Source organism: Anarhichas minor, unplaced genomic scaffold (assembly GCF_050575085.1).
Source record: "Anarhichas minor isolate MPS153535 unplaced genomic scaffold, ASM5057508v1 ptg000002l, whole genome shotgun sequence".
In the NCBI taxonomy this organism is placed as follows: Eukaryota; Metazoa; Chordata; class Actinopteri; order Perciformes; family Anarhichadidae; genus Anarhichas; species Anarhichas minor.
The window spans coordinates 1,623,879-1,649,586 of record NW_027466448.1 but is presented as its reverse complement, the minus strand read 5'-3'; the positions used below and the strand labels follow the sequence as shown (position 1 = coordinate 1,649,586).

The following is a 25,708-nucleotide window of genomic DNA, read 5'->3' as shown; positions in this document are numbered from 1 at the left end:
TGAAGTGAAAAAGCCACAATATTGTATTTTTTTCATCTTCTAAAAAGAGAAATTAGTGTTGGAAGAATTCACTTTCATGAGTCTGTCCAGTCAGAGTCTAATGACTCTGGTCTCTCTGGCCATTTTTCTCTTTTGGAGATCGTCCTATGATTTGACTTTCACAACTCTCACTTCAACAGTCCTGCTCTGCTCTCTATAACCTCGTCTCTCCCCGTGTGTCATAGGGTACATCCCAAGTCTCTTAATTGCATCCCCGTTTCCCTCACTTGCGTCCTTTCCTTGCGTCTTAGTCCCTCCCACCAGGGATGCATGGAGGAAACCATGCGAGGAGAGAGGAACAAGGAAACCATGCGAGGAGAGAGGAACGAGGAAATATGTTTTAAGAGACATGAGACGTCCTTTCCTCAGTTGCGTCACGTGAAGCGACGTCTGTTTCTGATGACGGAGGATCAGCTGATCACAGCTGGATCAGCTGTCAGTCGGCTTTAACAGCTGGAGAGACTTTTGATAAGTTTGTGTCTGTTCACATGATCAGGTCACAGGCAAATATTTTCATCTAAATATATGGATGAATAGAGGAGTGTCGGTGGAAAAACACAGAACCATTCTGTTTTGTAGAGTCATTGTAAAGTTGTGCCATTTGCTCTGCTCTACGTTTGTGTTGAAGATTATATATTTCCCTGCATGACCATGATCTTGAATATATAGTAGTGCTGGGCAACGATTACAATATTTAATCGCAATTAATCGCATGATTTCTTTGCGATTAATCTCATTGTTATGGCAAAGTTCAATAATGAATTCAAAAGTAGTGTATTGTGCACTTTTATTTTAAAAGTACTGCTATATGAACAAAAGGGCAATAACATTTGGTTTGCAAACACTTTAAACACATCAGGTTCTTTTTAACAGCAGTATTCTCTTTACACAGAAGCAGTTAAAATACAGTTATAATGATTCTGATAATAGATATTCAGCCCGTGTTCACAACTTTATCTTCATGTGTGTAATAGATGCAATTTGAAATATACACCTTGAAAACTGCAAACCTATCTACGTCATGTTTTTTTCCTATTTTTTATGTTTGTTAAATTCTCAGTAGCGATAACTAAATGATGCTTATTATACATATTACAAACAAAAAAACTTTAAAAACTCTGAAAAAAATTATTTTAATTAATCATTTATTTTTTGCTATTTTGGTCAGACACTATGCAACGCTGATTACTCCAATATGTGTGGTATTTGCTATAAATGTACATTGGTACATAGAAGGTGATAAGAAGCTGTACATGGAGGGACTTAGGACCCAGGGGAATGTAGGTGAAGGAAACCAGAAGAGAAGGAAGAGACACCACACAAACAGCTGTTCACCGCTCGCTGCCCAGTTCTTGTGTTAAAAATGTCCGCTTAATAAAAAATAAAAATAAAACGCGGTAACGCGCGATAATATAATTGTCGGCGTTAATTAATGAATGCGTTAACGCGATAATAATGCGTTAACTTGCCCAGCACTAATATATATATATATATAAATAAATGATGTCCCATATAAATCAGATAAAACTGCAGACGAGTGCAACAAGCATTAAATATCAGTTGTATTATCAAAAGATTAAAAAAATTAAATCCCATTTACAAAATAAAATAACAGTAACTTAGCCTGCTCAAAGCTTCTAGGAGGCCTTTAAAACAGACGACATGTCACAGTTTCCTCACAGAAACGGACAAAGTCACAGTAAAGAAATCCATAACAGAGGAGTTTTTAAAGATGACGAGTCAGCTTTCGGTGCTCCGCGTGTTCCCCGAATCAGACGTGGACGTGTTATTCTTCTTCTTGGAGTACTCGAGGGCGCTGGAGACTTTCATCCTCTCCACCGTCCTCTCGCTCCTGCAGAGGAACGTGTTCTTCACGTGATCCCTGAAGTCCTTCGAGATGAAGTAGTAGATGAACGGGTCCAGGCAGCTGTTGAGACTTGCCAGACACAGCGTGGAGATGTAGAAGCCGTACAGGTTGTTTTCCACCCCACACAACAGGAGGGTGTAGTGCACCAGCAGCATGATGTTGCTCGGGGTGAAGCACACCAGAAACATCACCAGCACGATGAAGATCAAGACCACAGCCTTTCGCCACTTCTTGGAGTTGGCGGGGTCCGCCATGCTGTTAGCGGGGTCCGCCATGCTGTTGCGGAGAGCCTTGAGCATGAGCACGTAGGAGATGATGCACACGACGGTGGGAGCGATGAACCCCAGAGTCCCCATCGTCAGGAAGTAGCCCGCCGCCTTTGCCTTCTGACTGGGCCTGGTGACGTCGTGGCAGGTGCTGATGTCCAGGTTCGTCACGTAGACCTCTTGGTCGTACAGATAGAGGGGGACGGTGAGAAGCCAGACCACCGCCCACACGGTGATGGAGACGCCGACGGCCACGGCGTTGGTCCTCTGGTGCCACGAGAGCGGGTGGACCACAGCCCAGTAGCGGTGGACGCTTATGCAGGCGATGAAGGCGATGGAGCAATACATGTTGCCGTAGAAAAATGCCACCAGCACTTTGCACAGCCCGTGCCCGTAGGTCCAGTTGTTGCCGTTGAAGTGATACGCGATCTTCAGGGGGACCCAGATGACGAAGAGCAGGTCGGCCAGGGCCAGGTTGGCCATGTAGATGGAGGACGGGTGCTTCTTCTTGGTCCTGAAGACGAACACCCAGATGGCGAGGGCGTTGGTGGGCAGCCCCACCACAAACACGATGATGTAGACGATCGGGAGGAAGACGGTTGTGAGGTGGCTGCTCAGGACTTGTTTGTCTGAGGAGCTGACCTCCACCCCGGAGGTGTTCTCTTGACCGCCTATGCCTGCTTGTTGTTCAAAATATGAAATGAAAACACGTAAAAAGCAGAAGTGCAACAGGTTGACAGTACATGCAGGAACGTACTATAAATGTACCTCCAATACCACACTGTGAAAATACTCCACTACAAGTAAAAGTCCTGCATTCAAAACCTCCAAGTATGAAAAGTATAAAGCAGTAAAATGTTCTCTGTCAGTGTTTTACTGTCATATCTGTTGTTTCTGGATTAATATTCCTGCTGCATTAATGTGTATGTTGCATGTTAACTCCTTTATATCCTGTTGGTTAGTTTAATCTACATCAATGCATCATATTCTATCAGATCATCATATGTTTGTAGCGTCTCTGTGCTGTGAGAACCACGTATCTCTAAAAAGAACAAACAGCCTGTTTTCAGCTTTGTGACGATGCATTTTCCAGCTGATCCAAGAGGCTTTTTAAAGAGTTTATTTAGCTGAAGAAGGATTTTATCAACACATAAAGGAAACACTTCATCCTTCAGTTTATCACAAACATTCAACATCAACACATAAAGGAACACTTCATCCTTCAGTTTATCACAAACATTCAACATCAACACATCTGGAGAAACGTGGTTCTTACCTTCACTGGCTTGTGAAAGACGGCTCTCTAAGGAGAAAATAAAGCTGTCAGTAAAAAGTACAATATTTACCACTGAGATTTAGTGGAGAAGTATGAAGTTGCATAAAATGGAAATAGTCAGGTACAAGTACCCCAATTTTATACTTAAATACAGTACTTGAGTGTGAACACTCACACTGCTCTCTACTTATAATTAGACCTTGGCTTTGAGCATCACAACGACCCACTTCACATATAAATAATACTTCATAACTCAGTAACTGAGATCAAACTACTTCTGACTAATCACTGGAGGCCGACACATCAAACCAACATGGCCTTTGTATGTTCAACGCTTGCAGCTCAGAAAATAGAACAACTTTTGGTTCCAGTTGTAAGACGTTAAACACACCAGAGGTGTAAACAACCTGCAGGTTATTGACCAAACACTTCATAGACAAAATTGTGTTTTGTTTTTTTTATGCAAAAATGGTGAAAAAAAGACAAATATTCGGTGGTTTCAGGTTTTCTCTGTATTATGTTGTAAACTAAACATCTTTGGGTTCTGGACTATTTGATTGAACAAAACAAGACATTTGATGACGTCACATTGGCTCTGTGGAATTTTTGTCACAAACTTTTAAAATGTAATTATTCTGGTTAATCTCTCTTATGTTATACTTTATTACAGGGCTGCAACTAACAGTGATTGTTTAGAATCAATTGTTTCCCAAAGCTCAAGGTGACGTCATCAAATGTCTAGTTTTGTCTGACCAAACGCCCAAAACTCAATTTAACAATTTCAAATCTACTTTCATTAGAAAACGAAGGAAAGCTAAATCTTCACGTCAGCAGCTGAAACCAGAGACAGTTTGACATAGTTTCACTATTTCTGCTTGAAGAAAATGACAAACAATTTATTCATCATCAGAATGACTAATATTCTTTTGATAGAAAGTCGATTAATCAACTAACCGTTTCACCTCCATAGTATTTACAGTAAATCATATCAAATCATACATTTTCTGCCAAATTGTACCAAGTTTGCAGTAAGAAAGGTCTTAAATCCTCATCAACACGTTGCTTTAAATGAATAAGCTTCAGGTCATCTCACTGTTATTGGCTGCAGCCGAGGCAGCACGCGCGCACACCAGCACCAGCAGCAAAGTTTTTGGACACATTGAAAACATGTTGCCAAAAAACAGGAGAAATAATATTGAATGTCGATTATCCTCGTGTAGGTCTTCGTTCCCCGTGTTTGTCGAGACTCCTCCGTGTCGTTTCTGCTGCTCTTCTTCAGCAGCGTGTTTTGTTTCCACCCACCGCTGTCCGGTGGCTCCGGAACGCCCCGGTCCACTAATCAACTACAGCCCGCGCGCAGAGACACATTCCGATCATCTGATGTCACCTTTCCTGTCACACAGCAGCCAAGACAGTAATGTGAGAATGAACCAGAACAAAAAACTGATCCTTTCATGCCATCTGAGGTCATCTTTCCTCTGATGTGAATCTAATAGTGCTGACAAATAATGTGAACTAGAAAATGCATTTCCTGCTGAAAATGCGTTGGAATGCTGAAAGCTGAAATGAATCTCAAAAACATTGCTGAAAATAGCTATCCAATTTTAAAAAAATTGCAAAAAGCTTAATTCAAAAAGTTGAAAGATTACAAATATGAAGTCATATGTAGCTGAAAGTATGAGAAGAAGAAGGCTTTGAAAGTTGAAGAAGTTTAACAGGATTTGAAGATTTTCACCATAGAGATCCCATTCAAAAGAAAACTGCAAATAGCTTAATAATTCAAAGAATTTAAAGATTACAAATATGAAAAGTCATATCACCCCTCTCCTGAAAGAGCTGAACATTTTGATATTCGAATGGTTTCTGTGGCTTAAAAAATGTCAGCAGTAGTGATATTTGTAGTAGTTGTACTAGAAGTTGTAGTTGTAGTAGAAGTATTATTAGTAGTAGAAGTATTAGTAGCATTATAATAAGTAGTAGCAGTAGTGATATTTGTAATAGTAGTAGTAGAAGTTGTAGTTGTAGTAGAAGTATCATTAGTAGTAGAAGTATTAGTATTTAGAAGAAGTAGTAGAAGTAGTAGTAGTAAATAATATAACAGTAGTAGTAGTAGTAATAGTAATGGCAGTATTTGAAAAAGTCTAATTTTGAGCTTAATGTTTACATACAGTTCATCCATGGGGCTTTTATTTTGAAAGGGTGGGGCTGGGTGGGGGGAAGAGAGGAGACATAATCATAATGTTTGACACATAAACAGAGGTTATTAAATGACAGGCTTCATCACAAGCATTTCAGTTAGAATTCACTCTGTGGGGCTTTTATTTTGAAATGGGGTGTGGGGGGGGGGGGAAGAGATGGACTCATAATGTTAGATTAACACAAACAGGTTATTAAATGTCAGGCTTCATCATAAGCATTTCAGTTAGAATTCATTCTGTGGGGCTTTTATTTTAAAATGGGGTGTGTGTGTGGGGGGGGGGGGATCCTCTAAAGATCTCTAAGAACCTGAATGACTGTATGAGAGAGACACACAGAGAGAGAGGGAGAGAGAGAGACACAGAGAGAGAGAGAGAGAGGAGTGCGTGTGTCTGTGAGTCTGTGTGTTTATCAACATCACTAATTAGCTTGATCAGAAACACCTGTGTCCTTGCAGCCTTTTCATGGAGATTAAACAGGGAAACACCTCTCAAACAAATCTTCAAAACTCCCATAACCGTAGCTCCTATTGCTCCGATATTAATAAATGAGAGGAAGGATGAGTTGAAGAACAGATCCTGTAAAAATTGTGTCTGTAGTGTAAAAAATATGGCTGAACTGGCGATTTAGAAATGGGGTACCGTGTTCTGTGGAAGATGTTTTTGAAGCTAAATTTAACATTGGTCTCTATGGAGCAGAAAGTTGGTTTTCCTCTCAATTACAGGCTTCTGTGTCAAATGTGTAAATCTGTGGGATTCCACAGTCATTTGTCTACGACAAGGACAAGATTAGCTACTTCTACATCCAGAAATTATGCATGAAGAGTGAAGATTGTGGACACAGTGGCAAAAGACAAATGTTTTTTTCACAAGAATCTCAAGCTGCTCTTCACTCTAGCGGTGACATCACGCACTCTAAGCTGCGCAATACACACCCATTATAAAAGCAGAAAAGGAGTGAAAAAATCATAAAAGTTAAACTGCTGCAGTTCAAAAAGTATAAAAGATATCAAAAAGCTGAATAAGGTGGCAATAGATCAGGGTTTTCTCAACATTTTAAAGTTTAAATGGTGTCTGTAGCTGAAAGTATGAGGAAGTAGAAGGATTTGAAAGTTGAAGAGGATTTGAACATTTTCTCCATAGAAACCCATTCTAAAAAAAAAATGCAAAAAGCTTAATAATTCATAAAGTTTAAAGGTTATGAATATGAAAAGTCATAGCACACATGAGCTGAAAGAGCTGAACATTTTGATATTTGAACGGTTTCTGTAGCTTAAAAAATGTGGAAGGAGATAGATAGCAAAATACGTACGGAAGAAATAGTTGAATAAAGAGAAACAGGATAACAATAGTTGGAATGCTTAACAGCATTCCAACAATTATTCAGTGTGGCTTTGCACACTTACTGTAATCCATCGGGCTTAATAATAATAATATTCATGTTTGTCCAGAAAGTTTGCCGCGCTTCTCCTCACACAGCGTTGCCAACACCTGCTCAAAAAATACATCAAAACGTGCGGCTTGATCGGGAATCGTGTGCAAAGACTTTTCTCAGAGACTCGCCCAGCGGTTTTCCAGAAAATCCCCAAAAACTGAGCAAAATTTCTCCATTCACTTGAATGGGGTTTCGGCGTGAAGAGAGCTAAAAAAACACTTAACTTTGGGCCCATATTGACTAGCCGTACATTAACGTAGAAACATGATTCCAAGTTTAAAACGTAGACAAAACGCTGGACGTTATTGAGCCAAAGGGACATTTTGATAGCTAGCACAGTTTTCATTAAGTCACAGATTAAGTTTCAGGAACATTTTGGGTCTGTTTCAGATTTTATAATGGGTGTGTATTGCACGGCTCGTTAAGAGCTAGAGTGAGACCATAACTGTCCGAGTGGAGCGGAGCATGAAAATATTTTGTGATTTTTCCAAACAAATTGCTCCAGCTCCCACAATGTTTACTCTTTATACAACATTTTGGCCAAAAAGCTTGGAAATGTTGTGCTGTCGCACACAGATGTCGTTGGAATCCAACAGACTTACACATTTGGCTCAAAGAGCCGCAGAGCTAAACCACCTGCTGGTGTAATGTGCGTTTCTTAAAGGATATATGCTTCCTCACTTTGTTGAGTTACAGTGATTCTATTCTTATATGTGTCTGTTAAACATGAAGCAGAGTGCCAAAAGACAGAGCTTATCTCAGGATAAAGACGGGGAACTGCTGGCCTGGCTCTGCTTAAATGCAGAAAATCAAATCTGCCTACCAGCGTCTCTAAAGCTCACTCATTACACACACATTACATCCTTCCTGGAGTCCTGTCCTCAGCGCGAGGATGCCGGGACACTGAGTGAAGACACGAGGAAGTCTCTGCCCTCGGTCAAGAAATAGTCGGACACATAAACCACACAAACAGCAACTCGCTGTTTTCATACTTTTTGTGTGGGTAGTGAGCGTTAGAGTTCCTGGGTGGCGGATGTTGTTCCCTTTGAACAGAACCAGGCTAGCTGTTTCCCCCTGTTTTCAGTCTTTATGCTAAGCTAAGCTAACCAACTGCTGGCTGTAGCTTCATATTTAACCTACAAACATGAGAGCGGTACCACTCTTCTCATCTGACTCGGCATGAAATAAGCACATTTCCCAAAACTACTTTTTTAAACCTTTTGTTTTTTTCTCCACTTGGGGGGAAGCAGAAACAAGCTGCGAACTCAAACTTAAGTTATAACGGTAAACCTGTTTGCAAACAGTTGTTTATTTACACATCCAGTAGTTATCGAGCAACGTTATCATTCATTTGGAGTCGTGTTTCTGGTCCAATACGCTCTCTCTTTTAGCTCTGTTTTTGGTCTCCACCAACTCCCTCAGGAAATATCTGTTCCTTTAGCTGCTAAATGCTCCTCTATTTTCACCAGCTCGTTGCTAACTTTGCCTTTCATGTGTTTGCTGCTGGACAGGAAGCGTGCTCTGGATTTATCAGAGCCTTTTGAGAGAACCAAAACACTAAAGTTGGGGACCATAAAACCAAAACAAAAGCAGAAAGACACCATAAAGCTCCACAGAGCTCCTGCAGAATGATGATGATCTTTTGATGTTAATGTAGAAATATTATGTTATGTTGTTCCTGCAGCGAGCTGAGTTTGGGCGTTTCTAAACTAACATGAATTCATTCCTGGTCACAGGAGGAGGCAGGATGCAGACTGTGGGAGAGTAGGTCCACAGAGAAGGACTTCCAGAGAATCTCAGATCTCATCATCTGGTATATGATTCAGATCTGCGAAAAACAAAACCAGCGATATATTTAGTGTATATATGTGTGTGTGTGTGTGTGTGTGTGTGTGTGTGTGTGTGTGTGCAGGAGGACATAATGAAAACCCTTCTGAAAGAGGATCTTTGTCTATTTAGATCCATCGGACAGAGGAAGGTGTCTGGTATTAAATAGCCTTTGAGAAAATATACAAACTGGTCCGTCTTCTATTTCACACCTGTCTTATTCTATTTCAGCTTGTTTTCATTTTCTATTCTCTTGGCTCTAAAATGACCGTTTAAATAGTTTTTACATAAATGTGTTTCTTTTGCACTCTGTCTTTTGTCTTTTTGATGTTTCAAGTGAAGCGCTTTAAATTGCATTGTCACTAAAATGAGGAACATAAATAAACTGGCCCTGCATGCATGGACCAACATGTATCTGCTGATGAAGCTACATTTTAAACTGTGGGTGCAGTTAGAGAGCTAACAATATGAAAGGTGTACTGAGAGGTTAATGCAGCCGAGCAGGAAACCTACAGTCAAACATGCAAAGTGGAAGTGTGTTCAATAAAATATCTTTGTCGAGAGTTAGTGATTTATTGGGTTGTTTTGAGATCCTTTAATTAAGTAAAAGTAGCAAAAGCACATTGTAAATATGCAAAATGTAAAAGTTTACTTTTGGTAAGTACAGAAAGTACTATCAGCAGCATGTACTTGTGCTTCAGAGGGTACATTTGAGGATGCGTCCTTGTTTTTTCCAGGGTTGTGTTGTTGACGGATTGAACAATGTTCACTGGATTTTTTGAAAATAAAATCCTGAAGCATATCAATGTTTTCACTATTTGACGTGGTGGTCTTTATTTTGTACCCAAGCACTTTTGACATCTGTGAGAAAATAACAAACTGTGCTTTTCCAGATTATTAACATTGTTAAGATGTTTATCATTGTGAGAAACAAGTTGTTAGTAGAGGTCACAGGCAAATATTTTCATCTAAATATATGGATGAATAGAGGAGAGTGTCGGTGCTCCAGGAATATAAGAGACACCTTGATGGGAGATTCTGAGACACAGATAATCTCTGAACCTAAGTGTCCATGATGCTTTGGGGGATGTAAACAGGAAGTATAATGTCACAGTCCAACGTCAAGTCCAAGTTCTAAACTTTGTGCTTCAATTCCCAAGCAAGTCATTATTCACCAGAACAAGTCATTATTCACCAGAACAAGTCATTATTCACCAGAACAAGTCATTATTCACCAGAACAAGTCATTATTCACCAGAACAAGTCATTATTCACCAGAATAAGTCATTATTCACCAGAACAAGTCATTATTCACCAGAACAAGTCATTATTCACCAGAACAAGTCATTATTCACCAGAACAAGTCATTATTCACCAGAATAAGTCATTATTCACCAGAGTAACAGACATGGTGAGAACAGAATAGATCAACAAGTCAAATCACAGTGTGGATCCAGGAGAATGAAGAGCAACTACAGCTTCCACCATCATCACCTTATATATTTTTGGGTTGCTTAAGATGATCATATTTTTAAAATATGAAGCTGTAAAGTAACTATTGCTGTTATGAATTTTGTTTCATCTATCAGAACTTCATCCCTGTAAACAGCTTCCTGCTGCAGAACAAGTCTGAGAAGAGAGATGAGAGTGAAACAAAACAGTAAAACCCAAACAAGCTGAACTGCAAAGTTGGGGGATAATTAATAATGTTTTTTTCCCTCTAAATTGTGTGAAAAACATAAATAAAAGTGCTTTTAAAAAAGAAGACTTATAGGGAAAACTCAGAAAAGAAGCAAGAAAGTTTTATAGTCAATCGTGGCCTAAATTCCCCGCAGAGTTTAATGTTGTTTACACTGCAGAAAGCATGAAAGCAGTACAGGAAACCATCCAAATAGTCCACTTATCAGAGGCATCTGGGATTACCTGTAATGACAACTGTGTCTCCAGGGAGTGTGGGACGACTTGAATAATTCATTTCACATAAATACTGTGGAAAGCTGGGAGTGTTTCATTCGAGCTGGAAGTGAAACAAAACAAAAAGAAAAGTGATTAAGTGGCGTCTACAGTACAAAAAGCCCTGAAATGAAACGGTTTGATAATGAAGGGGGATGTCGCCCTCTTGTGGAGAAGACAGGCTTCTATCTAACATGTTCTAACACAGTGGTTCTCAACTGGTCTGGCTGCGGGACCCACCATCACCCCTTAGTGACAAGCCGCGACCCACGACCCAAATTAATAATTTGGGTATATCTATATTCAAGTAGTCTAGTAGTAGTAACGTCTCTGTGTAGTAAACAGCTGCCAAATCAAATAAAGAGTACACATCAATTATATTTTAACAAATATTATTCTCATTTTTCAAATTTAACTGGATGGATTATAAATAATACAGAGAAATACATAAATAAATGTTCTTCTCATTTCAAGTAAAATAAAGGCTGCTTAAAAAATAAATTACGTAACAAAATTAATTTTAGAAAAAATATTTTCACTGAATTGATCTGCAGCTTTAAATTCAGTTCATTCAGCGTGAAGTGAAAAAGCCACAATATTGTATTTTTTTCATCTTCTAAAAAGAGAAATTAGTGTTGGAAGAATTCACTTTCATGAGTCTGTCCAGTCAGAGTCTAATGACTCTGGTCTCTCTGGCCATTTTTCTCTTTTGGAGATCGTCCTATGATTTGACTTTCACAACTCTCACTTCAACAGTCCTGCTCTGCTCTCTATAACCTCGTCTCTCCCCGTGTGTCATAGGGTACATCCCAAGTCTCTTAATTGCATCCCCGTTTCCCTCACTTGCGTCCTTTCCTTGCGTCTTAGTCCCTCCCACCAGGGATGCATGGAGGAAACCATGCGAGGAGAGAGGAACAAGGAAACCATGCGAGGAGAGAGGAACAAGGAAACCATGCGAGGAGAGAGGAACGAGGAAATATGTTTTAAGAGACATGAGACGTCCTAACCTCAGTTGCGTCACGTGAAGCGACGTCTGTTTCTGATGACGGAGGATCAGCTGATCACAGCTGGATCAGCTGTCAGTCGGCTTTAACAGCTGGAGAGACTTTTGATAAGTTTGTGTCTGTTCACATGATCACTGTACTTAATAGTAACTAATAATACTAATAGCTAATAAAGACACACAGTAATCACCACTGTAGAGGTGTTTCTCTCTGTAGTCTGTTAACAAACTGTGTTCTGTGTTCTGTTTATAAGCGCAGGATCCATTTCTACCGGCGGAATGCGATCGTTTTATTTATGAATTATTTGCGTCTGTACGTTTTGAAATTCAGATTGTGACGTCGATATTAAATAACCCAGAATATGATTATTGTTTCTCTTAAATGATAAAACTCGTCAAACCCGACAATCAGGAATGAACAGCCTCACGTGACTGAATGAAATGATGATAAATTATGTAAAAAGTGTTTCGTCTCTCCAGCTCTCTCTCTCTCTCTCTCTCTCTCTCTCTCTCTCTCTCTCTATATATATATATATATATATATATATATATATATATATATATATAGTGTTTCGTCTCTCCAGTTCCTTCTGACTTTAATTGTTTCCATAATAAAAGTTCAGATCATGAAAACACAAATCTTTCTAATAAATGTAGAAAGTTGTTTGTGGTCCTTTTGTTGTTCAGACTACAATGAACATTTATTTAAACCAGATGTTGAATCATAAACTAATCAAATATAAAGCTTGAGTTTAATCTGTGATCCGTCTTCACTGTTTACATGTTGAACAAAATCTCATCAGTCCGATCGGCTGCAGCGTCCAATCACATGACTGATGAACAATGAGGGGGCGTGTCGGCCGTTAAAACACTTCCTGTAAGTCTGTGCTCGTGGGTCCTCACTCATGGCTCCTCAGAGATCCCTCCTCCCTCCTCCATCCTTGCTCCTCAGAGCTAAATAAGAGCTTTGGGACGGCCGTCAATATGGCGGCGCAGAACAACTTCCGGTTCAAGCGACTTGGGATGTACCCATGGTGTGTGTACATCTCACTCAAGTCAGGAAACTTGTCAGAATGCCCATATTTGATTGGCTGAGCTGCATCACGTGATGTGATTCACAACGCATTGGTCGGTGTTTTTCCTGCACCGCTGAACAAGTGCCGTAAATGCTGGAATAATTCCGCTGCATAAAAAATGGCCTTCAAAATAAAATCGCAACATTTTTTTTTTTTTTGTCAGTCAAAGGCCCGCCACCCACTGAAAAGGGGTCCGCGACCCACTTTTGGATCGCGACCCACCAGTTGAGAATCACTGTTCTAACAGACAAGACGAGCAAAAAGGTTGCTTGGTTTCTTTTTACAATAACCTGACAGCTGCCGTTGGCATCAGGCCCTTATAGGACTATTTACTCTAAGTCTTCTATATATAAGTCATCTCAGTTCCTCCTCACACACCTGGTAACACATTCATTCTCTCTGAAATCCAGTACAGGAAGAAACAGAAAGCAGTATTGTGGCGTACGATGACTTCTATACAGGAAGTAGGTGTGCCTTCTGAGCAGAAAGGAAGCAGGCCTGAAATAGATGTGTGATTTCTGTTTATTCCACTGTAAATTAATATCACTTTCATTTGTGTTCATGTTTACAAATTCATAACTGTTTTAAATTGGTAACAAATTACTTGGATGACTCTGTGACTGTTTTTGTATCTTCCGGTTTACTTAACCTCTTCGTCTTTTTGCTGCCTCTCCTCAAACATGTTCTTTTTTTCTTTTTTCTGTTTGTGTTGACGAGCAGATGCATTTATTTATTCTCAGTGTGAGTCATGGACTCTTTCAGCTCCGTGTCAGCGATGACGTCTGAGGCGAGGAGGGGGCTGTCTGCGGTGGATCTGCTGAGGTCAAACAGATGCTGGTACTGAAAACATCTCCTCTCACGTATCTGATAAACAGACTAGATGAAAACAAGATGAGGCGCCCATCTGTGATCAGCTGGTGCTCCTGCCTCAGACGAAGCTTGACTAATAAAACTGGACTGTGCAAATAAAAGCATTTAGATAAGATGTATACGTCCTGAAGGTTACGGCACTATTCAAGCAGATAAAGATGTCTTTAGATATAAAAGCTTAAAAGCTGAATTAAAGTTACCACAACAGACATATACATCCGTATCTGTAGAGAAACGTGTCGATATGACTCCAGTTATTTTGTCCACACGGGAGATTTTTGACAAGTTAAGCAGCTCCCAACTTTTTAAGGGCTTATGTACCAAAATATGAGTTCTACTGAGAATAGCAATGGAAGCCCATTTTCGCCAATGTGATGAATAATGTCATTATAATTACGAACTTCATTTTGACACACTAACTCATTATTTTGATAATATGACATTGTTTTCAGATACAAAGTCATTATTTTAAGAAACAAAGTTATTATCTTGAGGTACTAAGTCATTCATTTTTCGATATTTGGTCAGTATTTTTGACATACTAAGTCATTATCTAGTGAAACTAAGTCAAAATAATTTGAAAATACCACATACTAAGTCAATATTTTGACATAAGCCAAAATATTGAGAAAGCTTTTCATTATTTTGACATAGAAAGTTATATTTTTGCAATACTAAGTGATTATTTTGACATTCAAAGTTCTTATTTTAAAGTACTGAGCAAACTTCACAGTATTTGTAGATGCTGACTCATTACTTCAAGATAGTTTCTCATCATAACGACTAAAAGGATCTTTTGTGTAAATGTGCTTCCAACCATATCTCCATGTTAAAATGACAAAAGGGAAAAAACAAACAGAGGAAGTGAAGACTAAATAAAAGTGCTCATGTTTGGACAAGCTTATCATCTTCAGGCAGATATTTCCTTGCTGAGCCAGGGTCCCCTTCCAGAATATTACCTCACTCTACATCCCTCCAGGCATCACACATAAAAAAAAAAGGTTTCCTAACGTGCCTCGTCTCCTTTTAAGTTGATCTAACATACAGCAAGGAAACATTTTAGGGTGCAACTTCAAATGTAAAAGAGGCAGTAGGTCACGGCTGATAGATCTGAATCTCATAAAACAGAGGGCGTAGAGCGACAGAGTGACAAAGATCATGTGTGGAGGCGTTACTGCACACTGTGTGCATGTTAAAACAGAAACCAAAGACAACCCACATTCCTGTTGAAGCAGAGAAGTCCAGTGTGTTTTTTTTGTTTTCTTACTCTGTGGGTTTGGGGTGGTGTTTGTGACGTTAGTACACCAGCAGAGCAGCAGCAGACGGAGAAGACAACAACACATGTGAGGCTGAGTGTGAAGTATTAGCAGAGAGAAGTGAGATTATTACAGTGCTGTTAATAAACGCTCAGGGAAGAATGGGAAAGCTTCTTCTCTTTTCACTGGTTGCTGTTCTCTGTCTCAGTGGTTCTCTTCAAAAGAAAGGTGAGTTAAAGATTAAAACTTCTGTGTTATTGTTGTGGAATATTTCTTATGACTAGTCGGGAGAAGAAGGTGAAGGTTTTCTATCAATATAAAGTAAACAGAGTTTTGATGAACGATCAAGGTTTGTAAAGTCAATTTATTTGCTTTCAAGCAAAGAGAACAGTCTCACAGACACATTGCAGTGATCTGTAAGAGTGCTCTGCCTAAACAGTCACAATGCATGGACATTTATGCTCAGACAGCTTCCTGTTATCTGCTTAGCTAACAAGAATACACAAAGGAGAACACAAATAAAAACAGGTCATCCTTCGAGCCTTAGTATACTTCATTTAAGATAACATGAAGGCACTTCATCTCCTGTTTGCAAATCCCTTTGTTCACAGTTTGCCTTACAATAAACCGTTTAAACTCACAGCAGATGCTTCCTTTGAGGCCACTGTGACATTATTAAAATGACTATTGCAGAGACAGAATAGACATTTTTTACCCTCACACATCATATATGCATGCAAAGGTTTACGCCCTTACAACTTCAGATAACGCGTCACAAAGGAAGTAAAAAGTATTTCAAACAGAGGATCTCTGTTAGTCAAGGCCTCTCTGTGTCTCTGTCTTACGAAGAAGAAAGAAACAGTGCACAATGATAACAGATAACAAGACACCTGGATACTAAACTAATTAAAGTCATCTACTGAAACTACAGTTTGGTGTCTGCACTTTTAGGACTTACATTCTTTAAACCTTCACATGAGACTATGACATATTTTCCCATTACATTATATAGTTTACTTTACAGTGATGATGTCAATTGAATTGTTAAATAAGATTGACTGTATGTTAATTTGCTGATTCTGAAGAAAATAAGTGATCTTTGATTAAGTTGTTTCCAAGTTAAAGTGGAATCAGCGCTGGTGGAAAGTAACTAAGTGCATTTACTCAAGTACTACTTAAGTACAACTTCAAGGTACTTGTACTTTACATGAGTATTTCCATTTTATACTTTATTTTATGTGTTGATGTTGAATGTTTGTGATAAACTGAAGGATGAAGTGTGAAAAAGCCTCTTGGATCAGCTGGAAAAATCATCATCACAAAGCTGAAAACAGGCTGTTTGTTCTTTTTAGAGATACGTGGTTCTCACAGGACAGAGAAGCTACAAACATGTGATGATCTTATAGAATATGATGCATTGATGTAGATTAAACTAACCAACAGGATATAAAGGAGTTAACATGCAACATACACATTAATGCAGGAGGAATATGAATCCAGAAACAACAGATATAATAGTAAAACACTGACAGAGAACATTTTATTGCACTGTCAATACGTTTACTTATCACACTCAAACAAGGATGTGAACACTTCTTCAACCACAGAAAAATCACTCTTTCTCTGGAAATCAGGTTTACGACACAAGTTGGTCACGTCTGAAACGGTGACTAAACATCTTTGGTTTTAGATTGTTGGTCCGATAAATCTGAAGGAGTCACTTTGTGTTTTAGGAAACAGTTTTACTATTATAAGTTGTATATGCTACACAAAACAATGTATTAAGGAAATAATCAACATATTATTCACTCATGAACATCATTTTTAGTTGCAGTCTCATTGGTTCATTATTAGTGATTTATTTAGATGGAAAAATATTGCATAATAGTATAAAAAATCTTATGAAAAACGTCATTCACGTTTGCATTTTCTTGTTGTTGTTGCAGGGAACAGGAGAAACAAAGTGCAGACGAACAGCTCTCAGGTTCCTGTGCCCAGAACATTTGGAGGGATCCTCATCCATCAGCCCAAAGTCTTTTCAGTGCCCAATGGGACTCAAGCTCCCAATTCATCTCATCCTGCTCCAGCACTGCGGTCCCTAAGCAACGGCACAGTCGGGTACCTCCGCGGGCCTCTGAGCACGCGGGTCATCCCCGTCGTTTATATGCTGGTCGTTGCCGCCGGGATCCCGGCCAACGTCGCCATCTTGTGCACGCTGGCCTCCAAGATCAGGAAGGTGTCCTCCGCCATCCTCTACTGCAGCCTGGCCGTCTCCGACCTCTTCCTCCTCCTCTCCCTCTTCTTCAAGGCCCACTACCATTTCCTTGGAAACCACTGGGTGCTCGGGGAGGCCGCCTGTCGGGTGGTCACGGCCTGTTTCTACGGCAACCTCTACTGCTCGGCTCAGACGCTGGCCTGCATCAGCATCAAGCGCTACCTGGCCGTGGTGCACCCGTTCATGTACAAGAGTCTCCCCAAGAGGATGTTCACGGCCTGGGTCACGGTGGCCATGTGGGGGGTGTTTGGCGCTGCCGTCGTCCCCGAACTGCTCGTCCAGCAGAGCTACCGGCTCCCCGAGGTCGACCGCATCACCTGCCACGACGTCTTGCCCCTGGGCCACGACTCCCACTTCTTCCTGCTCTACTACAACCTGATTCTGACCGTCTTCGGCCTCCTGGCGCCGCTGGTGGTCACGGTCGTGTGCTACTGCCGGATCGTGTGCGAGCTCAACCGATCGCACCACGACTGGACGATGTACATCAAGGCCAGCTCGCTGGTGTTCGTCATCTTCCTGCTGTGCTTCGCTCCCGCCGGACTCCTGCACTTCGTCCACTACGTGCAGCTGTTCGCGGACGGGACGGATAGTTTGTACGTGCACTTCCAAGTGGCGGTGTGTTTGTGCTGCCTCCATGCCTGTCTGGACCCCTTCCTCTTCGTTGTCATGTCCAAGTCTGTAGGCGCCACGCTTTACTCCAGGGGCTTTAAAGGCAAGACCCTCAGCCTGTCTGTGTAAGAGGGACCTGAACCAAAAACTGTGCAGCAGATTGAGAGGGAGATTTTCTCTGTGGCTGGAATCCAAAGAGAAAGCAAAAAGACCCTGATTGTATTTATGATAAACAAGCAATGGACTAACGTATGTGTTGCATTAGATGTGCTCTCTTTAGAATAAAGTTTACATGTGTGTGAGTCAGAGAGAGGGACAGATGGTAAATATGTTGATGTGTGTTTACGAGTGTAAATAATGAAAAGAAAGAATGCAGTTATGTATCAAACACTTGATCATTAATGGTTTTGTGTAGTTTTTTTAATATTTTCATTCTGTACAGCTTAAAATAACAAAAGTATTTTTTTCATATTTGAGTTGAATTGTGTTGATTTTTGCTTGAAGTTTATAGCTGACAAAGAATAACATGAAACAGACTAGAAAACTATACTGCTGAGTACTTTCTGTATTCCTGTTATCACAAGTGGAGCTACCATGAGTACAACATAAACTTCATCACGTCTGATGTTGTGTTTAATGTTTACTTGGATGATTTTGTGTGAATTCCTCTTCGTACAGCCAAGCTGTTCTACAATTTAGAAATTGTACATATAGCCTCACTATATATATATATATATAAATATAAATATATATATATATATATATATATATATATATATATATATATATATATATATTTGATATAATAATATAGTTGTTTAAGATGTTTAGTGCTTTGTTTATCTCATCCTTTGACTTTCTCAAGAGAAGAATTAATCATTAAACTACCACTGAAGGACCAACTCCACCGGGGGAGTTTCCTGCCAATCAACAGGATGTAGGATGACGCACACATACACACACCCACACACACCCACACACACACACACACACACACACACACACTCAGACACATATAGAACTGTAAAATAACAGGTTCCTGAAATGATTTATTTGTGACTTTATCTGTCTGGAAACACTACGTCTGAGGCTAATGTCTAAATATATATGAGTGTCTGACACTAAGAAACTATTTTAAACTTTAAAATGGTTGATTATTGAGCACTTGATCATATTTTATCTACTATTGTAGCATTTCTTTTTTTAAACACGATTAAAAGTGTTGGTTCTTTAACCGTAAACATTTACCAATTTTAACTGAAAGCATGCAGAGAATCCCTTAACAGCCTAAATACGGCAGGTTTACAGTGTGTTACGTAATATGCAGGTGAAGGTCACATGATCAGCTCATCACAGCCTGCAGACTAAAACACTGCAGATAATGTGAAAAAAGGCCCGACTAGCTAGTTCGTCACCCTGGGCTCACATGAGCTTGTGTTTTTTTAGAGCTCACAAATGCAACCACAGTGATACACATTCATTCTAGTGTGGCTAACCTCAGGCGGGGTTTAAACCCACGTGGCAGTGTTGGCAGTCAACGTCCTTAACCACTGGACCATCTTCAGCACTGTTTGACATGAAGAACCACAACGAGAAAGAAGATCAGACTGAAGCTGCAGAAACTTCTTCATCATCAACCTGCCGAGAAACAAAGTTTACAGACTTCAGACTGAAACATTCACAAGGAAAGTCTAAATCTTCTGTTTGAGACGCACATTGACTCACGGAGTCATGACAGCTCAGCTGGATGAGAATCTCATCAACACTTTGAAGGTTATGGGTTGATTTGATTTGTCTTTTCCTTGCGTTAAAAACTTAGAAAAGCCAGAACGTTTTTTAAGTTTTAAAAAAAAAGAACTTGAACGGAGGAGATAAGCATTTAAAACCCTTTAATATGTTGTGATACCTTTATTGATCCATTAAATAACCTGAAACCTTCTGTGAAACCTAACAAATGTGGACCAATTTGCACCTTAATTGAAAAATGATGGTTACTTTACAGAGACCAGATAACTCAGCTGGTAGGGTTATAGCTTGATGGTTGTGGGTTCAAACTCCTCCAGTAAATGTCGCCTTTTTCTTCTGTTACCGCTTAAAAGCCCAGAAAAAAAACAGTTATTAAGTGTTTTTATAAAAAGTTAAACGGAGGAGATAATCAGTTAAATCCTTTTAATACTTGTAATATGTTTATTTAACCATTAAATAACCAAAAACCTGTTGTGAACCCTCATAAATGTGGAGCAACCTCCTGAAATTGCAGGTTAATTAAAAAATGAAGGAGCTGTTCTTCATTCTGGAGGTTGTGGAATCAAAACCCTTCATCAATTTTTGTCTTGTCCTTAAATTAGCTCTTACAAACCTATAGAAAAGTCAGACAATAACTTACATTTTTCAGGGTTTATCCAGATAAAAAATACTTGAACGTAGAAGATAAACAATAAAAACATTTATTTATCAATCAAATAACCTGAAAAATGTTGTGAATCCCCCAAACATGGACCAACCAGACAGTATAGCTGTTAGAGAAGCTGTATCACAGCCTAAAGGTTGTAGGTTCAAATCCCCCTTGCACTACTGGTGTTTTCCTTGAAAAACTTTTTAATATATTGTAAAAATCATTTATAAATGAAATATCCTGAAACTTGCCGTGAGCCCCCACAAAAGTGGACCAACCCCCTGAATTTGCACGTTAATTTAAAAAATGATGGTTACCCTGCAGAGTCCAGACGGCTTGGCTGGTAGAAAACCTGCTTCAAACTCTGAAGATTGTGAGTTCAAATCACTCTTCTGTCAATCCTCATTGGACTGCTCCATTAAGGTGTCTCTTATTGTGAAAAGCCTGTCTGGAATGATTTGTGAAGTGACTCATATTTGAGCTACAATGTGTCAGAGCTGGTGAGAAGTTTGAACCCGTCCTGATGTTTTGTGAACACTTGATCACTTTAAAACTTTTTAGATCTTTTAGACAAAAAGCAGAATAATATTATTTGTTCATCTATAAACACAATATTTGTCTGAAGCCCTGAGGTGAATTGAAGAGTTCCTAACTGAATGATTAGAGTGCATGTCCCATCACTTCCTCTTTGTTAGTTTGAGTTCAGCTTTGGACATTTGTTTCATTTTATACCTTTTATTTTTCTTTAAAGAAGAGACATGTCGAACCTCTGAGGACTGACAGAAGGAAAAACACAAACAGCACAGAAGAGATTTGATCTGCGGCCTCCAGTCTACAGAATAGCTGAGCTGTCGGGCTCTGCTTGAACATGTTAAAACATCTTAATATGTAAATTTACGTGCAAATTCAGCATGCTTCATATTTATGGCTACAAATCACATTTAGTACTAACATTCTTTAAAGTACTAAATAAAGTGTAAGTACCTATTTTGTACATTTTAAGAGTTTTTATATTTACACAAAATACTTTTAATTAAGTTATTCACTAAAATGTACCAATTTAATTAATGATCAGCTCCTCCACATTTAAAGAGTAAAACACATTTAGTGATAACAAATGCATTTTTAAAATAAAAAATGCCAGTCGAGCTCGACCCCCTGGACTCACATGGATACGGATACCTCGAGGAGCGCCTCAGCTGAAAGGTTATAGTGATGTCGTGTGTTTGTTATCTCCAGGGCAGCAGACCTGATTGGAGAGTAATCAGCAACATGGGACACACCTGACCCTGGTTCCTCTCATCCATTTGTTTGACTTATCTTGACTTACTTTGTGGTTAATAAATCACTTTATTTGTCGGGTAAACTTGTGTGTCTACCATTTTTGTCTTTAAAAAAGAAATCTCTTTAAGGGATTGTTACCCCTTTAATAAAAAACTGAATGTAAATAATCCATTAAAAAACCTAAATAGGAAAGATCAGTTAGATTGGCTGAATTTAAAAACGACAAAACCAACGGAAACCATTGCATTGTTTGCACATTACAGTGTGCTCCCGTCAGCAGCTGCGGACAGGTTCATACTTCTGCAGCTGTGAAACGTTTCAGCTGAACAATGAGTCACTTCACAAATCTTTATGCAACAGACGGATTTGTTCAGCTCATTCAACACAGACTTTTCACAATAAGAGACACCTCTGTGGCGTAACAGAAGGAAAACACAAGCAGCACAGAAGAGATTCAAACTCTCAACCTTCAGACTGTGAAGCAGCTTCTCTCCTAGCTGAGCTGTATGGACTCTGTGTGATGGCTTCAATTTTTCAATTTGAGTTATTTGTGGAGGTTCACGGCCGATTTTACATTATTTAATAAATAAACTTGTAAATAAACTTTGTTTCTCTGCAGGTTGATGAAGACAAAGTTTCATCAACCTGCAGCTTCAGTCTGATCTTCTTTCTCTCTCTGATTCTCTGAGGTGATCAGCGCTGAAGATGGTCCAGTGGTTGAGGACGTCGACCACCAATGCCGACACGCGGTTTCAAACCCCGCCTGAGGTAAGCCACACTGGAGTAAATGTGTATGACTGTGGTTCCACTTGTGAGATCTAATAAACAACAACAACTAAAAATTTCAAACGCTGCGTTCACAAAACCCGTTTCCAAAATTTCCTGTCGATTTCAACTTGCGAATTTCCAACAACAACAAAGAGGAAGCAGTGCACGTAAGTCCATGTGAGCCCATGTTGAGCTAGCTAGCTTAGTGAGCCAGCTAGCTTGACAGGCTTGTTATCACTTTGTGTTTAGATCTGACAGAGGAGTTGATCGTGTGACCGTCATCTTATTTGTTCTGTAAACCTGTCTTCTTAAGGCTGTTTGATGGATCACCTGCATGCTTTCAGGTAAAAATGGGACATTCCCCCTAGAATGTACAAAATAACATCACAGGTAAAAATAAAGACTCTGAAGATGCAAATAAGAGATAAATGGATCGATGAAGCCTCTACAAGAGGGCTTCAATTGTTGTGATTTAATTGGGAATTTAAGTGGCCCCTCGAAAAGATCTGACCAGTCTGGCCTCAGTTGGCCCCAGTTGGCCCCTGTGGTGCATGGACCAGACCAACCACTGATGTCAAATAATCCAAACCAAAGACTTTTAAACATTTCCTGTAAAATGGCATCAAAACAAACAGGAACACTCAACAGTGAGCCGTCATAACGTTAGTCACAAGTTATATAACAAACAGTCTTTGATAATAAAAGCTCACTTACATAAATGTGGAAGCACGTCATGGTTTATTGTGTATATAAACGGGGCCCTCTGCTGGTGTAAAGGGATGCAAACACATTCACACACTGAACACAGTGAATGAAGCCCCACAGCTGTTCAAATGAAACTCTTTATTCAACGTGTAGACACACCAGAGGAATCCACCTCTACACTGCGTTCACTTGAGCCTTTTCGTATCAAAATAAATCATATCAAGGACAGGTAATAGTTTGTTTTTTTTACACACACCTCTACATATTGTTTCACAGCAGAGGTTTTCAAATCTGAAAGTCATGAATCTGGTTCAGAATCGAACTGTAAACCTTCACAGATTGGACCCCCGCTCTCTGCTGGATAACAACTTGTAGTACATACAGTCATCTCACCACGAGCATGCCCTTTCACAATGACCTAGAGGTCAACTGAGTATAATGAACATCTGTCCACAACAAATCTGACGACACACGAGTGATACATTCACCTTTGACCCGGGAATCACATGTCTGTCCCCACCCCCGCAGAGAAAACAGCGAAAGACACCAAAATGGGAAAAAAGCACAGACAACAGAAGGACTTCAGTAACAAACATGCAGGATCTTCTTTTTTTTTTTTTTGGAAGAAGGGATGAAGAGTGTCGTTTGTCCAGCACAGGTGGAGGTGACGAGCAGAGATAAAGCATCAAACATCAGGAAAAACAGATTCAAACGGTTGCATTCCAGTCCAAAGAAATGTCATCTTAAAAAAGGAAATAGCTGCATGGAGGAGGTCATGTACTGCACAAATGTGCTGTTCAGAAATATGGCAACAGAACATCACATTCTGCATGTTATCATCGTGGAACAGATTTCAGAATAACTGAATGAAACAGTGCTGTATTTTTTTGTGTTATTTGACTTTTTTCTATGATTGAACAAACCCAGAAGTGAGTATTTTACAAATTATCTAATGCCTTTTTTTAAACATTGTAGCAGCAAGAGTTTAATTCATTAAAGGTTTTAAAAGCTCTGTTCACCCAAATCACAATAAAAACATATTTTCTTATTTAGCCGAGTTGGTTTGAAGCCACGCAGGTAGTTTTATTTGTCCAGATATCCGTCTCTGACATTTCTGCTTCAAACTCATTACAATGGAGGTGAATGGAGGTTTGTTTGAGGAGCAACATTGAAAAATGTAATTTGAATAATCCACATCCTCACTCTCACTCTTTTTACTGGATCTTCTTTCTATGAAGGACATCTGTTCACAGTGTGTTCTGTTGATCCTCCAGAGGGACCAGGACACTGTTTCTAGAAAGACACGTCACAATCCAGACTAAAATATCTCAACTATTGACTGTTTGCCATGACATTACAAACATTCATGGTCCCCACATGATGAACCCTACTGACTCTGGTGTCCACTATCTGTATTGCTAGTAAATATGTATTTTTGGAATTTGGGTGAACTGATCCTTTAAGCATGGCTTTTATTTTCACTTCATCATGTAGTTCAAATCCTCTAAAAACACTTCCCAGGTATAGAAACAAAAAAAAAAAAAACTTGGGTTTCCACACACAAGACAAGCCAAGTTGCCAGGAACAAGTGTTGGCAATGTGCGTTTCTGTAAACCATTGATACGTCAAAATCTTTGCATTCAGTCAGAGCAAGTGACGTAGTATATCGAGCGACCGTTATTAAAAGTCATGTGGTATTGTAACGAGTATAACAAGCAATAATGTCCACTAATGGTGGAAGAATATTGGATGGGACAAAAAAAATATAGGACTTTTAAAATACTAAACGCACGACTTTCCCCCAGGAGACCACTGTTTGTGTCCCGTGTTAAACCAAAAGTTTGTGTGATTTTCGCCCAACGTTACGCTTGTTATGAAAAGCTACGTAAAAAAGGCATCTAAGCTTATTAATAGTAGTTAAGTTGTTACAGTTGTAACGTTACGTTGTGACATTATGCTGTCGTGTTAAGTTGACGCATAAAGCTACCGCATCACGTTGCGCTGTCACGTTGTCATATAGTTACGTTACGTTGTCCCTTTAAGCTTCCGCATTACGCTGTCAAGTTCAATATCACATTGCGCTGTCATGTTGTTAAGTTGTCACGTTGTCATGTTGTTAAGTTGTTACGTTACTTTTTGGTATAGATACGTCAACATCCAAGATGTTCCGTTGTTTACAAAAAAACGTACAATGCCAATTTCTTCTTGCAACCGAGTTTGAATCTTATAAGGGTTTGTCTGGACACGCACGCACACACACACACACACACACACACACACACACACACACACACACACACACACACACACTGCAGTATCAAGAGATGAGAGATGAAAAAAGCAGGACAGAGCAGCAAAGCTTCCTGCAAAGGTTTGGAAGGAGAGACGGGCTCAATGGAGAGAGAGGCACGACATTTGAGAAAGGCCTTTGAGTTTTGGAGGGAGCAGCAGCAGCAAGGCAGGAGGAGATAAACAGAGCAAGAGGACAAGACACGATGAGGAAACAAGACGGTGAGACAAAGAAACGAGGAGAAGAGCAGATTATAACAGCAGAGTATAAATTCTTCTTGACAAGATCGGATTGCAACGGAGAGCAAAGCCCTTCGCGG

General features: G+C 39.6%; 2 protein-coding genes across 2 annotated transcripts; one reads left to right on the top strand and one right to left on the bottom strand.

The window, feature by feature from the left end:
- Window positions 1-1,779: 1,779 nt before the first annotated feature.
- LOC142948128 (proteinase-activated receptor 2-like) lies at window positions 1,780-4,617 on the bottom strand. The gene is made up of 2 exons (XM_076090013.1): window positions 4,542-4,617; window positions 1,780-2,849 (listed from the first exon to the last, which is right to left on the bottom strand). Exons 1-2 carry the CDS (start codon window positions 4,615-4,617, stop codon window positions 1,780-1,782), a joined length of 1,146 nt encoding a protein of 381 aa, XP_075946128.1.
- Window positions 4,618-14,872: 10,255 nt separating this feature from the next.
- Window positions 14,873-18,590, top strand: LOC142933935 (proteinase-activated receptor 3-like). Its single transcript, XM_076078292.1, has 2 exons — window positions 14,873-15,291; window positions 17,010-18,590. Exons 1-2 carry the CDS (start codon window positions 15,225-15,227, stop codon window positions 18,074-18,076), a joined length of 1,134 nt encoding a protein of 377 aa, XP_075934407.1. The 5' UTR covers window positions 14,873-15,224; the 3' UTR covers window positions 18,077-18,590.
- The last annotated feature ends 7,118 nt before the right edge of the window (window positions 18,591-25,708 follow it).

What these genes read in the sequence shown, in the direction of transcription:
- LOC142948128 (XM_076090013.1), bottom strand. Translation starts at nt 4,617, where the DNA reads ATGTTTTCAATGTGTCCAAAAACTTTGCTGCTGGTGCTGGTGTGCGCG. An exon ending in CTCGGCTGCAGCCAATAACA is followed by an intron (nt 2,850 to 4,541) that starts GTGAGATGACCT and finishes AACAACAAGCAG; the next exon opens with GCATAGGCGGTCAAGAGAAC.
- LOC142933935 (XM_076078292.1), top strand. Translation starts at nt 15,225, where the DNA reads ATGGGAAAGCTTCTTCTCTTTTCACTGGTTGCTGTTCTCTGTCTCAGT. An exon ending in TGGTTCTCTTCAAAAGAAAG is followed by an intron (nt 15,292 to 17,009) that starts GTGAGTTAAAGA and finishes TTGTTGTTGCAG; the next exon opens with GGAACAGGAGAAACAAAGTG.